Source organism: Punica granatum, chromosome 6 (assembly GCF_007655135.1).
Source record: "Punica granatum isolate Tunisia-2019 chromosome 6, ASM765513v2, whole genome shotgun sequence".
NCBI lineage: Eukaryota > Viridiplantae > Streptophyta > Magnoliopsida > Myrtales > Lythraceae > Punica > Punica granatum.
In genome coordinates this window covers 12666086-12684829 of record NC_045132.1, presented here as the reverse complement: position 1 = coordinate 12684829, position 18744 = coordinate 12666086, and the positions used below count along the sequence as shown (strand labels likewise).

Here is an 18744-nt window from a genome sequence, read left to right as displayed (position 1 = left end):
ATAAATATTTTTTTTATAAATATAATATATTTTACAAATAATAACTTTAACATATAAATAAATATAAATATAAATATGAAGAAAAATTATTTTAAAATTTATATATTTTACCAAATAGATCTAATAAATAATAGAAATCGTGAATGCAAACAAATATGTAATCTTGCCTAGTAAAAACGCGTATAACAATAATTCTATAATATAAATCCAATAGAATTAGCCCAATGTTTAAAGGAAATAACTTCATCAGTGAAGATACGAGTTCACGTGTCTTGTATTTATAGGCATATGGCACATTCAACTTGATCAATCTCACAAATTTTTAGGAGTTCCTTTCAATAATTTGTAAAATTTTTCATTTTTCAAGAATATGAATTATGTATTAGGGAAAACAACATTGTACAGCACGATTTTTTTACTTTTTTCACACTGCATCACAAATTCAAATCATTTCATTGTACAACACAAAAAAATAATTCACCGCACATTATGCCATCCATAATCCGTCAAGAAATGGACTGAATGTTGACATGGCACCTTGTTCAAGGGGAGTTTTGCTACAAATAAGAACTTAGGTGCATAAACAAATAAAATATAAGTAAAAAAAGAGAAAGAAATCCCATTTGGGATCCGAGGAGGCGATTAAGGCAGTTGGGGCGATCTTGCCAGCCAGCCACCCCTCTATCGGGGTCGTCGGCCGCTCAGACACGTTGGCAACCCCGATCGGGGGTGGGTGGTCGACGGGACCGCTCCTAACCCCCGATTTGAGATCCCAAATGGAATTTCTTCTGTTTTTTTCCCTAATTTTTAACTTATATTTTATTTGTTTATGTCCCTAAGTTGTTATTTGTTGCGAAACTCCCTTGAAATCATTTCATTGTACAACACAAAGAAATAATTCACCGCACATTATGCCATCCATAATCCGTCAAGAAATGGACTGAATGTTGACATGGCACCTTGTTCAAGGGGAGTTTTGCTACAAATAAGAACTTAGGTGCATAAACAAATAAAATATAAGTAAAAAAAGAGAAAGAAATCCCATTTGGGATCCGAGGAGGCGATTAAGGCAGTTGGGGCGATCTTGCCAGCCAGCCACCCCTCTATCGGGGTCGTCGGCCGCTCAGACACGTTGGCAACCCCGATCGGGGGTGGGTGGTCGACGGGACCGCTCCTAACCCCCGATTTGAGATCCCAAATGGAATTTCTTCTGTTTTTTTCCCTAATTTTTAACTTATATTTTATTTGTTTATGTCCCTAAGTTGTTATTTGTTGCGAAACTCCCTTGAAACAAGCCGTCATGTCAGCATTCCGTCTATTTCTTCATGGAATATGGACAGTATGTTGTGCAATGAAAAAAAAAATCATGTTGTATAAGGAAATAATATGAATTTATACTGCAGCATGAAAAAAAGTCATAAAACTTTGTTGTACGGTGCTATTTTCCCTATATATTATTACATTCAGATGATGTGGACACATAAATAAATAAAATAGTAAATTTCATCGTACAACATGATATTTTGAAAATTTTCACCACACAGCACATATTATATTAATTTCACCAAATTGCATGATATTTTGAACTTTTTTTATGGCTCATACAGCACGATATTTTAAAATTTTTCACTACATAACACATATTGTATTAATTTCACCAAATTACATGATATTTTGAAATTTTTTTATGGCATGGCACGTCGTCAATTTTCAATCAATTTACTAACGAAAAGCTGACGTGGTCAACGTTGTGGGCCCACCCTTGCACTGCTGGACATTTTGTTGGCCCCATTGGCTTCTTCCCATGAAATAAAATATGCAATTTGGTGAAATTAATACTATATGTGTTAGATTATGAAAATTTTTGAAAAGTTTCATGCTATACTATGAAAAATTTCAAGGCGCACAAAACGTCCAATTATACAAGGTAAGCCAAAAACGTCGGCCATGTTGGCTGTTCGTAAGGGAATGGACGAAAAACTGACGTCATGCTATGCCATGAAAAAGTTTAAAAATATTGTGCAATTTGGTGAAATTAATACGATATATGCATGTGGTGAAAATTTTCAAAATATAGCATTATATGGTGAAATTGACCCTAAATAAAATGCATCAAATAAGGTACAAATAAAATATAATGTAATTTCATTGAACTTGAATCAAAAGGTTAATGCAACGTGGAGCTGAGGGTTTATAATTTTGCTTATGTAAGACTTTCTCATCTACGCACCTTGACTTTTATATATTATAATTGATGAACTTATATTATATTTTATTTGTACCATATGCTTCAAGTTCAATGTGCTAAATTTTCTATAAATACTCGACAAAATTCATTTTATTTATCATCTTTTTATTCGTATTACTTTTTTCCTAAGCACTTATATATATGACAAGATTGCAGTCTCTTTAGAAGCATATTGTCTAGTTTATATGTCTAGGAAATGTGTTTATTTATTGTGATCATGGTTTTACCATGTGATTGTCATTTTTATATATTTTTTAATCTATATTCATTTATAAGTCACATATGTTGATTTTCTATTTTGTTAAAAAAGATGAAAAAAATATCGCGCATTGTCCTGGGATCAACTAGTTTAATATTAAGAAAAAAATTCATAGAATTGTAATAATTTCACATGTAAAAGATGATGCGAACCTCGATGAACATGCCGTGAGACCCAACAACAATAGAATAAGATCAAACCCGGGATCGTCCAATGAAGGTTTCAAAGATAGAGAATATTGACCTGTTGACTATAAAGAGCCATAAACCAATATTATAATATGGAATATTGACCCGCTAGCTATAAGGAGCTAGAAACCAATGTTATAAATGTCAGGAATCACAAGTCATCACACTTATAATATCAACGAAGTTACTAAAGAACAACTCAGAGAAAACCTCTCTCACAAAGTTCAATGAAAACTTATTTATCTTTTCTATGGAGGCCACATGTCTATTTATAGAGAGATACTAGCTGATAACATAAATGGACTAATGGGCTTGGCAAAAATAAATCCTAAGTGTAATGAGCTTAAAATGAAATAGGCCCAAGTTATTGAAAGGCAACCGAATTCAGCCCTTTGAACTGGGATCATCTTTTGAATAGATTTCTAGGATATGAACGGTCGTGGCTTCTTGTTCCACATGCAGCCCGCCTAAGAGCTAGACTACTCCTCCATGGACATGCAATAACGGCCTTTGTATGGGTTGTTGGATTCGCTTGGCTCGTGCTCTTGTACTTGCTCTAGCTGGCACATGCTTATCCTAAAGCTCGCCTTCATGCCCGACCTGTCATCATGGGATTCTTTCTCATGCCCGTGCTAAGGGTCCTCTAGTTGGATCATATCATTCCCCATCTCTTCAAAAGGATTCGTCCTCGAATCTATGACAACCGACTTGATTGGTGATTGTTCTGGGGACATTTACTCGAGAAAGACATTCTTGAATTCATCACTTTTCTCGCCAATGGAATGCTTGATTTGAAGTTGCTCTTCATCCATTTGGTTAGGCGGAAGTGGCAATAGCGTTGCGTTTCGACCATCGCTGTCAAGGAATTGAGAAGCAATATGACCCTTCTCTTTGCCGTTGGGTTGAAACTTAGTTGTGGGTTTCTCTTTTATTGGCTTCAAGGCTATTTTCTCTTCTTTCTTCGTCGAAGAACCCCACTTCAATTTACAAGAGAATTAACCAGAAGTTTCGTCATAGCCATCTAGCAACTGTTCAATCCGCTTGTCTCGCCTTTCCAACTGATCGTAAATCAAATCAACCATCACATTCATGCGCTCAAATTGTTGCTGCATATCTCGGATCATCACGTTGTAAACAGTTCCTCCATTATTATGATTATTTCCACTACTTTCTTGTGGCATGATGAAATATGCAAGTGAAACTTTAGAAAATAGAAATGGACCTCACAACCACTCGCTCACATGTTTGCACTCAGATTAATGTCACTCAACACTTGTATTTCACTCAATTTTAGGCTTTTACCCTCTTATATACTCACCACTCTTGCCTTTTTTTTTTTCTCTCTTTAGATTTTCTCCTCAAAGTTCCTAAGAAACTAAGCAATTCAATCACAAGAGTAAAATCAGTTGATTAGCCAAAAAACACTAATAATCATTGATTTCAGAAATTGAATCAAGTTTAGGATCTAAACCTAAATGAGAAAGGAAATAATGTGGTAGATAAAGTTAATGAAACAACTGAGATGTACAAGGAAGATTTGTGGGAATAAGGAAACAAGAGATTTATGGAAAGTATCGAAATGGAAGGAATAAATTATTCTAAGAGACAAGAAAGGAATATGATAGGAAAATATTCAATTGAAAGGAAACAATATTAGATTTCCTAACTGCATTTAATATGCCAGTGGTCAATCAAAGTAAACAAGAATATATAAATGAAGGTAATTCAGGGATAACGGTAGATATGGAAGAAAATAATCAGAAACTTTTGGAATTCCCTACTTAACTTGATTAGCAGTGATATCTAAGGAAGCTTCTTCCACCACAAAAGTAAAGATTTCTCAAACAATTGCTCTTTCCTTTCTTTCTTTCTTTTTTCTTTTTTTTTCTTTTTTTTTCCTTTTTTTCTCTGTATTTTTTTTGGACGATTTTTTTTTGATCTCCAATAAGATAAGCTGAAACTTTGGGGTTTTTCAGGACAGTTGAAATCGGCCAACAGAAATCACAATTTTTATTAATGATTTACGAACCCTAAGAACAATGGATAACAAAAAATGAAATAAGATAGGTGAAACCTGGATTGGAGCCAATGCTCTGATACCAAAATGATGCGAACCTTGACGAACCTGCTGCGAGACCCAACAATAATAAAATGAGATCAAACCCGGGATCGTCCAATGAAAGTTTCAAGGATAGAGAATATTGACCTGCTGACTATAAAGAGACCATAAACCAATATTATAATATGGAATATTGACCCGCTAGCTATAAGGAGCTAGAAACCAATATTATAAATGTCGGGAATCACAAGTCATGACACTTGTAATATCGGCGAAGTTGCTAAAGAACAACTCAGAGAAAATCTCTTTCACAAAGTTCAATGAAAACTGATTTCTCTTTTCTATGGAGGCCGCATGTCTATTTATAGAGAGATACTAGCTGATAACCTAAATGGATTAATGGACTTGGCTAAAATAAATCCTAAGTGTAATGAGCCCAAAATGAAATAGGCTCAAGTTATTGAAAAGCAACTGAATTCAGCCATTTGAACTGGGATCATCTTCTAAATAGATTTCTAGGATATGAACGGTCGTGGCTTCTTGTTCCACATGCAGTCCGCCCAATAGCTCAACTACTCCTCCATGAACACGCAACAACAGCCTTCGCATGGCTTATTGGATTTGCTTGGCTCGTGCTCTTGTACTTGCTCTAGCTGGCACATGTTTATCCTAAAGCTCACCTTCATGCCCGACCCTGTCATCCTGGAATTCTTCATCATGCCCGTGCGAAGAGTCCTCTAGCTGGATCATATCAAAAGATGTATCAATTATTTATTAATTAATTAAGAGATATTAATTAATCGGACAGCAAAGGGGGAGAGAGGGTGAGGGTGAGGGTGAGTGTAAGATGTTGAGGAATAGGATTTGGCGTGGTTTAGGTACTTCCCACACTCAAGTCCTTTACAAAAAATAGGTCTCTCAATCCTTCCTAAATTTATTAAGAATTCAGTGAAAAGTTCACAGACCCTTCTCCCTTGGTTAATGGCTTTCTACGGAGAACCCGTCATTTACTTGTTAATGGATTCTTGGTCATTATGAAAAAACTTGAAATAACAATGACAACAAAATGAGTATTTAATTAAACGAGTCTTGGAAATAAAGACACCGGCTAAATTAACACACTTTTGAAAGAGTTTCATCATATCAAGTTTCACCAAATAATATAAAAGTTAAGCCAATGCTCCTTAGTATAGCAAAATAAAAACCAAAAAATGATCTTCAATCCAACTCTGAAATTAATAAATTAGAACAATCTACTAAAACAAAAGAAATAAACTAAAGAATGAGGGGAAAAAAAAGAAGCCTAAACCCTGATTGAATTAGAATAAGGTACTTTATAATATAATAAATGACTAGGGATAATTCAATAATTTTATACCTTAATGGATATGGAACGGATTTTAAGGCAAAATACCATACCATTCCCAAATATTACAAGATTTTGGTAAAATACTCCTTTTTTTTTAAGACCCGTAGGTCATAAACCCCTATAGCGCTTTTTAGGATTTGAGACGAGTCAAAATCCACTTATAAAAAATCATGAACATTCCTAGATGAGAGGAAGGAGACAAGTCTCATGATTGAGAGAGAGAGAGAGAGGGGAGGGAAAGAATATTGCCATAGTGAATTTGACATAACAAGGGATAGACGTACCTTCCGAAAGTTTATGTCCCTTGTTTGCCTTCAGTGATGGAAGGTACTGATGACAGATCCTCTTCCAATGTCCAATCTTGCCACAGTGGTAACGAGTACCCTTCTCCGCAGCACCCTTTTTCGTCCTTTTTAGTGGAACTGTAGCTGATAATGGAGGGATATAACCCTCTTGTTCTTCTTAGACTTACTAGAAAAAGCAGTAGCAACAAGAACAACTTCCTTATCATTCCTCTTGTTGGTCATAGTGTTCTGAGTAGTGGCTAACAAGTTGAGCAACTCAGGCGTACATGAAATCTTGTTCATGTGAAAGTTCACAATGAATGGGGAGTAGAAGTCCAAAAGAGGCTGTAAAACCAAATCAATATGGAGTGCATTATCCATTAGGAACTCGAGTTTCTCAAATTGTTCAATCAGCTTGATCATCCTCAGCACATGAGCTCCCACATCAGCCCTTTTCTAGCATCCTAGCACGGAACAATTCTTTCAATATCTTATATCGAGCAATTTTCCTATTCTCACTATGTAACTCTTTGAGGAGTTGCATAATTTCCCTAAAAGTTTTCATGTTCTCATACTGCCTCAGCAAGTCATTGCTAACATGTAGCAACGCGCCTTGAGGTCATCGGCTTGCCACAACTCATATGTAGTAGTACGCTCATCTGTGGCCCCATCAGCCGATAAGGTTCCAAAACCCTAAGGACAATCCTCAAGTTGTAGAGCCAATCCACATAATTAGGCGTAGTGAGCCTATTCGCATCAAGTATGCAAGTGAGAAGGTTCATCGATTTCATACACATAAGTACTACATAAAATAACAAGATTAAATTAGTTAAGTGATATATGTCTCAATCACAATGCTTCTGGACTTCTAATCAAAATGATCTTCAACTAAATTTTTGAATCATATACTCCCAAAATAGGAAACAAAAATCATAGTCAGGGATAGATTCCTAGTAGATGATTGGATTCTTATGAGACATTAACCCTCCTCTAGTTCATGCCATTCTTGGAGAATTAATGGCCTACAAGTGAATAGCTCCTTACTCAATACACCTCATGTGCGATTCAATCATATTCGGCTCCTAGTACTCTGGACTTCATGTTCATGCCATTCTTGGCCCATTATACCTTGGGTGTCAACTACCTCAAATTCATGCCATTTTTGTAATTAACAATCTAAAATATCACATGTTTTGACACTCACGTAGAGAGATCTCTTAATCTAACTTGTGCCCCATGTTCCATAGATGACAACGAATAAGATTAAAACTCTCTAGGAAATGCTTTAATGGAGAGCCATGATAGGATTTCCTAACCTATGTCATTTTTAGACTTAATATTTTAAATTGAAAGATTTTTGCGAGGCAACCTAATCACTATTAAATTTTACTTTGCACATTATCCATATTCGATATATAATACATCACATGCATTTAACATTGAAAAATAAAAGGCATGATCATGGGCTTATCTATGGATCCAATCCTAGCCACAAGGATTGGATATGGGCTTCATGTAATTTAAAAATAAGAACTCTTCAAGCTCTCGTTGGACTCCATCTCCATAGGCTTCTTTCGTGGACTTATGGACCCCCACTGCGTCCAAGTCCTCTTTTGGGCCTCCTTACATTACAAAATATATCATTGGCATACCAAGGCAAGACCTAGAGCTAATGGGCTCTTTAAGGCCCAAAATTGAAAATTTAAATAAATGAGGTTTTTACCTCATATATTTCGTTGTTTAACTGTTTTTTCAAATTTATCATATACTTTAAAAAGTGTCAAATATATCACATAGTTTATATTTTTCTCCAAATCTATCCCGCCATTATATCTACGTCAAAGTTTAACGGTCTTGCCACTATGACCCTTTTTATCCGTAATAGATTTGAGAAAAAAATTCAAACCATGGGATAGATTTGAGAAAAAAATTAAAACTATATGATATATTTGAGAAAAAATATTAAAATCATGAGATAGATTTGGAGCCTACTAACGTTTCATTAACGAAACATATAACGCCGATATAGATTTGGAGAAAAATATAAACCATGAGATATATTTGATAATTTTAAAAGTATAAGATATATTTGGAAAAAAGGTTAAATCATGGGCTATATGATATAAAAATCCCTCAATAATTATAACCCATTGTCAAATAAATTACATCCCATAAATATTATAGCCAACCATTAGTTTAGTAAAGCTCATGACCAATCGCATGCCACGAAATTTATATAAGGCAACAATAGCAAAAGGGAAATATAAATTCGTGTCACTTTTGTAACAATTACAAGATCCTTCGAATATCACATATTTGGAAATTTTCAAATTTTGAAATATACCAAATATCTCGGTGTTGTTTGATAACAGAGTTGACTATAATTCTAATGAACTCTACGGGACTAAGATAAAAGTAGTTGAAAATTTTATTATTAAAAAATTAGTTGTAATAATGGTTAAGAAAAAGTATGTGAGAAAAGTTATTTTTAAATTAAAGATGAAAATAAAAAGGTAATGATTGTATTGTTGAATAGAAGAAAAAATAATAATAAATTCGGAGAATTTAGTATTAAAAAATTAATTATAATAATTGTTAAAAAAAAGTACGTGAGATAATTTATTATTAAATTGAAGAAAAATACGAACAAAAGTGATGTTATGTTGTTGAATTAAGGGAAAAGTAAAATGAAGTTAAATAGAGTAGAGTCTGACTCCATAAACAAACAAAGCTCTGCAAATCTTTCAAAATTCTCTAGTGATATCACATATTGATATCTTTCCATATCCAATAGAATATCAAATATCCTATCTTCAATAAAATCTAATTTTATAGAATCCGTTTTGGTAAGAAATTATTTCGGAAAAACAATTTTACCGAAAATGTCGAAATTGCCCTTTGCATGATTGCCGCCACCCTAGGTTAGCAACCATGCTCTCGACCAAAGGGCAGCCGAGAAACATATCAGCCATCCGAGAATAGCCGCGAACTGCTGCCGTTACCAACTGCCAAAAAAATCGATGGCCATAGCTCCTCCATTGCTTAGCTTGATTGGCAGCCGTCACATAACCTAGAGTGGCAATACCCACAGCCCCCGAAGGCGACAAGCAGCCACAAATAGCCTTGTGCTACCAGCCAAGCGCGTCCACGAAGGGAAATGCATAGCCGCAAGCTCCAAAGTGCAAACATGAGCTGGCTCCACCCATGAACAACCGCCCGTGGCTGCAGATCACCACCCATAGATGCGTGCACCATCCTCCGTGCGTGAAGGTTCGGCCACGAGAACAATTCTTGTGTTCATTTCAACACTGATTTTACGAACTATTCAATAAAACCCTAATTCCCTACAAAAACCCTAGGCACATCTGCGCATCTAAATAAGCACGAGGGTGGCTCTGACACCACTATTAGAAAAAAATACTAAAAACATAGTGGAAATTAAAATAGCGAATAAATGAAAGTTTCATTCAATCGCAGGATCATAATTGGAATCTAATTCCGGCACGGTATCACCTCGTGGTTATTTAAACAACGTAGCCCTATTACTATAACGGAGTGCTCGTTTCTTTTTACCTCTAATTCGCTCTTTGGTCAAACATGTTCTATTGTATGTGATTACTAGGTTCATCACTAAGTGGCAATGAGATATAATGTTAAGTTCCTTGACATTACAGGAAATTTATTTTCGCGCCTGAGACTACAATTTCCAAAATACCCTTGGCTCTCATAGATAGTGGCTAACGTCTACCACAGCATGTCATGATCACCCAATTAGTGAAGAATGTGCGATTAAGACATTCTGATAAACTAATGACCATATATGCCATGCACTCGAGTCCCTTCATTACAAATCCCGATTTATTCAGTGTATCTCTGAACTGCCATTCATAGATTATCAAAATTTAAACTAAAAACTTCTTTCTATTTAAGTCCAAGTACCTTGGCCAAGGATTTCTTGATTGAGAATAGAACTCATATCCGTAGGATCTTTCCCCATTTACTTAGGTCAATGAATCCCATTTCAACTAATCACCTGCCTCCATACACAACTCACTAGAGCCACTATTTGTTGGATATTCATGCTTAACACGAGTATATAAGCAGTAGCAAATCCTAATTACCTATGTATGAGATCACATTGTCATCTCAAGTCGTAAGACTACATGCACTAATAAGGTCTAGATATGACAATAGTAAAGTACCACGTGAATATTATCTATGTGTCATGTTCGACTCACTTATCTCTATAAGTGTCCACATGTCTATTTTGATATCTACTATTGAGTAGCATAAGATTCACTACTCCATCTTTATTAGTTTCTCATACTAATCATGGATATAGACATAGGTAACGGTCTTTTCGGAATGATAATACCCAATTAAGATTCCCATGAATACGAACAGCTCTAAGAAGCCTGTATCAGATTACTCCGAAACTCCTTAAGAATGAAGTATCTGCCAAGCATCTTAATGACTTATTCTAATAAATATAAACAATTCATGAATCATAGAATAATTATTATTACCATAAATAAAAATTATCTAATTACATATATCGGCTGCAGCTTTAAGGCATATAACTAACAAAAAGTACGTTGAATATCTCTTAACCTACCAATGACCAAGACCAAGACCAAAATGAAAATTACCATATCCTTCAATGTAAAGCGATGGTTATTCGTCTATTACTTCGTTTGTCTTATTCATATTGGCATTGTTAGTAGCACAAATTCGATTGCTTTACTTAGGGCTTGACCCTCCTGTCGTATTCTTGCTCTTGGCCATTGGGGACAACGGTGGCAAGTCATCTGTAACCTCATCACAGTAGCCCTTCGGACATCGGCCTCTTCCATGGAGTCCTGAGTGCCAAGCAGATTGGGCCACTGTCGTGCTCGATCACCTTGATGGTCTGGCAGCGTTTCAGGCCCAGATAAGTCTCCCCTGAGAACATTATGACTTCTCCGATGCATGACTGCAGAGAGAAAATCAATTCCCAACAGTTCAAAGACTCCTCATCAAGCCTCAAACGAAGTATTAGATTTGACTTCAAGATGATCGGGGTTCTTGCCCCGACTGCGGACTTGGTGCTTGGTAGTGCTAGGAGGATGGTGAAAAGAACTAGCTTGACCATGATAATAGCCATTTCTTTCGTAGGCACATGAGTTAAGAGGAAGCAAATACTCAGTGGATTTATGATCAAGGGAAACGGAAAGCCAGGAGAAGAAGTCATTCTGATGGCAACGAGAAGTTTTGACGAAACGAGACGGGCCGCTTAGTTATATGTGAGAGATGGGGGAGATGAGTTGGACACGGACAGATGGTCAGACAAGGCCTCTGAGGATTGGGGGCTGCGGGAACTGGGGGTGTAACGTGTAAGTTAAAACCTAAAACCCCAAAAACCGATCCTAACCAACCGAAAGGAACTGACTTTTGGTACCCTAGATATAACTCGTGTGGTTTTCAAGGCCAAAAAAACCACCCACTACAAGTTGGTCCCCAAACCGAAAAGCCCGATGAGGCCTGACCCATCCGAGTAATTTATTTTATGTATATTATTTTTATTATATTAGTTATTTTATAAAATTTGAAACCTAATCCTATATTGTATGGTGATTGGGATTTTTAAACTCTCATATCTAATAATTTTGTCTCCTTCTGACAACTCGCGCTCACCCCACAGCATCTTGGACTTCTATGTCCTATCCCTTTCTCACGACTCGTGCTCATTTCGTTTTGATGTTTCTTTTGCTATTTTTAATGAGGTGCTTGAATGTCATGATCTTTTGATATTTTTGGACTTGAAAATCGCTTGATTTATGTTGATGGATTTATTTACGCATCGAGTATTTATAATACATTGTTTAGTTTTGTTATTTGAGCATTTGTCATCTCAAACTCAGACGTCGAAAAAGCTATCTAAAAAACCAAGACTGTTAACCGTTAGTTTTTCGTAACCAAAAATAGTTTTTGAGCGATTTTTTATGCTAGAAAAAACCACTAAAAAAAGTCGGGATCAAATTTTATGATAAAAAGACCCAACCCACCCACCGATTTACGCTCCAAGCTGGAACATGAGATGGAACAAAGGAGAGTGTGGAGGGAAAAAGGGAATGGACTAATTTGAAAAGAAATGAGAAGTTCTAGGCCTTTTATAAAATAATCAACGGTCAAATTAACAGCCCCGACACTCTTTGGGACAAAAATGAAACCACATGCTTTTCAAGGAGTTTCGAGAAGCACGTGACAAAACTTCGATTTTCTAGAAACCACGTATTTCTTTATGCTATTTATCCAAAAAATTAAAAATAAAATATGGAATTTTGAAAAGCACGTAATAAAACTATGATTTTCCAGAAGCCACTTACTTCTCTAACCCATCTGCCTGCATTCCCATTCTTCGTTGAGGTCGAAATCGTCCTCGAATGAAACCCGCCAAAAGTTCCTCACTGTAATTCCAAACATAATAAACCGAAAAAAGAATTTCTCATTTTTTTTCTTGATTTTCGGATTAAATAGCTTTCAAGAAATGCTTTACCATTATCCATTTATACATACTCCAAAGATGAATTTGGGCACTTGATTCGAGCTGGAACTTCATTAGTTCTAACTGGATAATCCATCAGCCTGCCCTTGAAGAGGTCACAAACTTACAAGTACAAGCAATATGCAAAGCATCAATAAAGATTCTACACTTACTTTTATTACTGCTCATGAACTGTCTTTGAGAAGCTACAACTGCCACCGATAATATATAGTCAGAGTTCAGAGGATGAAATGGTGCATCTACCTAAGCTGTAGTCTACAACACAATCAGTGTCCTGGTCATTAGAACATAGAAAGCTCATAAACCAATTGGGTCTATGGAGGTATGTCAAAGCACAATAAGAACACCAGCACTCTTATTTTTCCACAACAGTCGAAAGGCTTGTAATGCATACTTGCTCAGTAAAAGTTCCCCTTCTGCCATGAGAAACAGTTCCTGAACCAGTTGAAGTCTTGCTGGATCCTCGGACCACGTATGGATAACAATAATAATCGTAATGTATAACAGACGAGACGAGATGGATGTCTCCATATCCGCATCAGATAACCAGCAGAAGCATGAATCAGTCTACAAGCACATTGCACGGCCGCTTCATGGTGCTTCGCTTCTTATCATCATAAAAACGCTGCAGCAACAAAAGCAAAAAATGATAATATATTATAGAAGACCGTGCATCATGTTATCCACATAGGATGGGTTTTACTGCAAATGTTTACAAGACCAATTTTATTCAACCTGTATCCAGCAGAGCAAAAAGAAATGGTACGATAAAATGCAAGGAATCAACATTCAAGAAGATTAAATTATGTATGGTGATTGCATTTTGTCCCATTTCCATATGGCTTGCCACCAAGCATGGCTTCCATATGATTTGCACTTTAGGACAACTAGCACATTTCCTCTTCAATGAACTCAATAAATCTTTATCACCATAACATAATGTACAATAAAAATAATAAAAATAAAAAAAGATCACTTTTTGAAAACTAAAAGGTGGTCTTTGGGAATGTAGAGGTCATGGGCTTTTGTATGAATACTTACCTGTTGACACAACATATTTGGGACTAGAATTCTTTTGGAGCCATCAGCTGAGCATTTGAATGGGAAATGATTCTCTAGATGAGAAAATTCATTGTTGACCTGCACGAAGATGTAAGAAGTCGTCAAGAAGAGAATGCCTGATGATTGAAACATACCAGGTTCCATCTGAGTGCAAGCTATTGAAGCAGACTAAATATTTTGAAATAAGAGCAAATTTATTTACTTTTTGGACAAGTGAAGAAAGAATACTTAGTTAAGAACCGATATTCATTATATTTGGTTTGCACACAAGCTATTTTGTGGTGGCAACTTGCATAGAGCACATAAATATCAGTTTGAAAACTGAAACAGCAAATTTAGGCAATAACCTGGCTTTCAATTGCTCCAATCAACAGTTCTTGGCACCCCGATGCATGCACACTCTCTAAATTTGGGCATTGAATTAGCAAACGATCTGACAAAGTAGACCATTGGTTAGTGAGCGAGTACTGAAGGAACGGAAACAAGTTAATGTTCAACCTTGGCCAAGGAATTTCAGATCCTACCAGGATGTAAATTATTACAGGAGTTAAGGTTCAAATCATATAGTTCTGGACAGTTCAAATACAGAGCCTGCAATTCAACCACATATTAGAGCCATAGAAGGAGCAAGAACAGATGAATGGACAACTGACCGAATAAAGAAACTCACATCTAATCCTGAACAACCCCACAAGCTGAGCCTTTTCAACCTGTCATGCTTCACAATAAGTTTCTGGTACATAAGATGAAGTTTTTTGCTGGGCCTCCTATCTACATCACAAATAGCACCTTCATCAGGTTGCTTTTGGTCATTGGGATCGCATATGGTCATCCCACAGTCCATGAGTTCAAGAAGAGGTAACTGAGCTGTTGCAAACTGAACGCCACCTGAAAAATGCAATGGTTAATGAGCTAAAAGCAACATAATTATTTGCTAGAGGACTGACTGGTCATGGGGATTACTTGAAGTGATATTAGGACAAAGAGCAAGCAGGAGCCTTGACAATTTCCTAGGAAATACATTGCAGATCATTCCAATGCCACTGTCGCTTATGCTAGACCTGGAATCAGCAGATCACCATGAAAATCATTGTCTTGAGGATTTAATAATCAGACAAGTGAAGCAAAGACATATTTTGTCTAAAATTGTTCTTAACAATCTATTCTCTTTTTGTTTCTTTGGCCACAACGATCTACTCTCTAAGTTCATGGATAAAGCTTGGACTAGACACCATTATATGGCACGAAGATGCAAGCATATGTGATTATACTGTCAAGTCCATTCTTCTCATCAAAATCATCAGGTTTGTGCCAGGCAAAGATTTTTAAATATGATAATAGAATCTATAAGTTTCTTTTGCCAATAAATTTACATGATATATGTACTGACTATGACAGAAATCACATTTCAATAATTAAGATATCTCTATGATGTCATAAAGGTTTTGTGGTTGGACTTCAGCTTAAAGACCTACCCACTTAGATCAAGCAATTCCAAGTTTGAATAGCTTGATGCAATGGCAGCAACAGATGCATCTGTTATCTCTGATCCAAGTACAAGTGATAGCATTCGCAAGCCCCTGCATCATAACAAATCAATGGCACAGTGCCCATTTAGTTTTTACCTTCTTATCGATCACATACTGCTCAAGAACTGCATGATAATAGTTTCCGCTTTATATGACTAAACATGAATTCAGCAGAATATACGATAAACAAAAGCTCAACGTCGGGGAAAAGGTCATTCATCTAAGAGAACTTTGTGATATTGTAGCTAAGATGATAGCATAACTTTTAAGTATGATAAGCCAAAAATGGAGTTCATAAACTGACCTTAAATTTGCTGCAGTGAGCGCAAGCACAACAGCATGTGAAAGCCTAAGTGATGCAATATGTATGTTTTGCAGCCTCGGACAACTCCTTCCAAGACCTTCAACTATTGTAGTCAGATCAGTACAATCATTTGTTTGGTGGGAGAACGCCAGGGAAATTTCTTTCAGATTAGGAGAGTTGAAAACCTAATGAATGGAAGCAGATATATATATATGTTTAACTGCAAGTTTCTTTCAAATGATAAGAGTTGAAATTCACAGGGATGATGCAATCACCATTTTAGATAGGGAGTAAAGATCTGATAGCCAGAGCGTAGAAAGACTTGACGAATTGAGTATGAAACCTCCAAGGTTGGTGCACCCTTCCATTTTAAGACAGGTAAGGCACCGTTTGTCAGCAACAAATCGACCCAACTCATCCCTGCAAGATGAAATTGACACGGAATGAGGAACAAGTCATACACAGAAATTGTTGTATAAGTCGGTCCATTATAGGACCTGAAATGCTAGTTTAACCATGGTCTCTTTTTCAGCCTAGAAACTATACTTTATCATGTATAATCTGAGATAAGAACAACGAAAAAGGACGATACTAATGGAAATTTAGCTCTCCTTAACAAACAGATTCAGGGTTCAGCCCAAATGTGCAACTGTTATGCTTAAAGGGGCCTCCAAAATGGTATGATGGTCAGCGGATCATCACTACAATGATTATAATTATGAAATGGAGTAGCACAGTCTTCTGGCATTTGATGCTTTTTATGTACAAATTGTAATAAGGAAGAACTACGATAGTGCTTTTTTGCTCAGCATCAGCATAAAAGCATATTTATAAGTAAAACATCTTCATTTGCAATCGAAAGGTGAACTCATATATTAATGGGGCTTAAGCACAAGACCAAAATAGTAATGTGAGTTAGAGAAGTCGAACACATACAAGGTGACCTGATTTAGAGGAAGAGAATTTATACCCTGTGATCCTATTGATGGCCGTCGCAGATTTAGAAATCTCCATAGACTCCAAATTGGGGCACGAGAACGCAATGCACGCCAACATTGTTGAATCTACATCTCTGCAGAAGCCAGAATGAATACCTAATCAAGTCCTGTCAATCTGACATCACTCTGAAAATCATCTGATTTTTTTTTCGGTGAACAAAATTATCATCTGATTTAGTGAGAGCTAATCTGATGCTCAGTTCAAGTTAATAAGTATTAATCCTCCGAAGTAGAGTCACGCAAGGATTGAAGTCTTAGCTCCCGCAATGGGGAAAATGATCGAACATGAATCAAACAAGAACCCCAATTGATCAAGTAGTGCAGCTGGATCGGAAGCTCTCGATCCCAATGATCTAACAGTATATTGTTGTTAATTGGCGCAATTTTCCATGATTTAGTGTTCAGTAATTAGTGAATTCAACAGCTGCATCTCAGTTCGCCATTGTTGTCCTCTGTGCGGCCATTATCAACAGCCAAAAACCCTAGATCTGTACCCAAACCGCCATCCCCAGGGAGATCTTCTAACCTTTCAAGTCTAAGTGACAGCCTGACGAGCCCAGGGCACTTCTGCAACACTGATCCAACGAATCCAACCTGAGCAGTCGCAGGAACCCTGAGCCGGAGCTCCTCCACCGCCCTCCAGAGCCTCCTCGACGTCTCCCTCCACCCCTTGCACACCTGGGCCGCCGACGACAGCTCGGCCGGCGGCAGCCTCCTGAGGACTTCCCAAAGGCAGCTTGAAGTCAGCCCCCCGCCGACGTCACCGCCGACCTCCTCGTCCCGATCGGAATCCGGCCCCTCCTCGTCGTCCTCCTCGACGCCGGCGGAGCGGACGTCGAAGTCGTCGAAGGAGAGCGCCCGGCGGAGGTGAGAGATCGGATGGCGAGGTGGAGGGGGACGGGTGGCGGAGGAGAGGGAAGACGACGACTGGAGAGCAGCGGCAGGAGGCACAGTGGCGGGAGCGGGAGTGGAGGAGGGAGCGGGGAGGGAGTCAGGAGGGTCGGAGGAGGGGTTGCTGACGTGGCAGGAGTGGCCCTTCTTGGGGAGGCCGCAGCGGCCGCAGTTGTAGCTGCCCCGCTTCTTCCCGTGCTTGATGAGTTCGGCGGTCACAGCGGCCGCGTCGGAGGGGGTGACGATGTGGGGCAGGGGGCGATGGTGATGCATGGAGGGCGGCGGCGGGTGAGCTAGGGCTAGGGAGAGAAAGAGAGAGGGGGAGGGAGGGAAGAGAAATGGGGGATGAGAAGATGATGATAATATAAAAAAGGAGGGCGGGGGAAGGGCGGGGGCGGGAGGGAAAGAGGGGATTTCGCGCCTTTGTCTTTAAAAATAAAATAATTGAATTTCTATTTGGTTTCCCTCCGGGGGAAGCCGTCCTCTAATCTCTGCATGTGTGGTCGTCGTAGATCGGCTAGGCTTTCCATCCCACGTCCTTTTTCTCTCCCTCTTTTTTTTTTTCCTATTTTTGGAAGAATACCTTTCACTTCCTAAATTTTGGGGGCGAGGCACTTTTACCCGCTAAACCAATTATTCGGCACATTTACCCCCTCAACTATGGAGATAAGAAAAATTCATCAGCCAATAGCCGCTGTTGCGATTTCCGATAGAATTGACGGAATAGTCATCTGCCCCACGGGTTACACAAAGAGAAATAGATAAAAAAGAGAAAAATTCAATTCAATTCATTTTTTCTTTTTTAAAGACGCTGAGGTAGGGCCGATAATATTTGATACAACACGATAACACGACACGGATACGACACGAAGTTAAACGGGTTCGAGTTGAGCATTTTTGGTATTCGGATTAAACGGGTCCAACCCTTTAGACACAGTTAATAAGCATGTTTTACCGGGTTGAACCCGTGTATTCCGACTATACACGATTAAACCTGTTTATTTAGACG

The 18744-nt window shown here is 37.7% G+C and overlaps 1 protein-coding gene across 1 annotated transcript; it reads right to left on the bottom strand.

The window, feature by feature from the left end:
• Window positions 1–13072: 13072 nt before the first annotated feature.
• LOC116209806 (F-box/LRR-repeat protein 17) lies at window positions 13073–18083 on the bottom strand. Its single transcript, XM_031543513.1, has 11 exons — window positions 17371–18083; window positions 16817–16918; window positions 16122–16266; window positions 15847–16031; window positions 15489–15593; window positions 14977–15074; window positions 14684–14901; window positions 14538–14604; window positions 14361–14446; window positions 13993–14091; window positions 13073–13576 (listed from the first exon to the last, which is right to left on the bottom strand). Exons 1-11 carry the CDS (start codon window positions 18006–18008, stop codon window positions 13514–13516), a joined length of 1806 nt encoding a protein of 601 aa, XP_031399373.1. The 5' UTR covers window positions 18009–18083; the 3' UTR covers window positions 13073–13513.
• Between the last annotated feature and the right edge of the window lie 661 nt (window positions 18084–18744).

What these genes read in the sequence shown, in the direction of transcription:
- LOC116209806 (XM_031543513.1), bottom strand. Translation starts at nt 18,008, where the DNA reads ATGCATCACCATCGCCCCCTGCCCCACATCGTCACCCCCTCCGACGCG. An exon ending in TTTACTCCCTATCTAAAATG is followed by an intron (nt 16,032 to 16,121) that starts GTGATTGCATCA and finishes TCCATTCATTAG; the next exon opens with GTTTTCAACTCTCCTAATCT. An exon ending in TTGTCCTAATATCACTTCAA is followed by an intron (nt 14,902 to 14,976) that starts GTAATCCCCATG and finishes TGCATTTTTCAG; the next exon opens with GTGGCGTTCAGTTTGCAACA.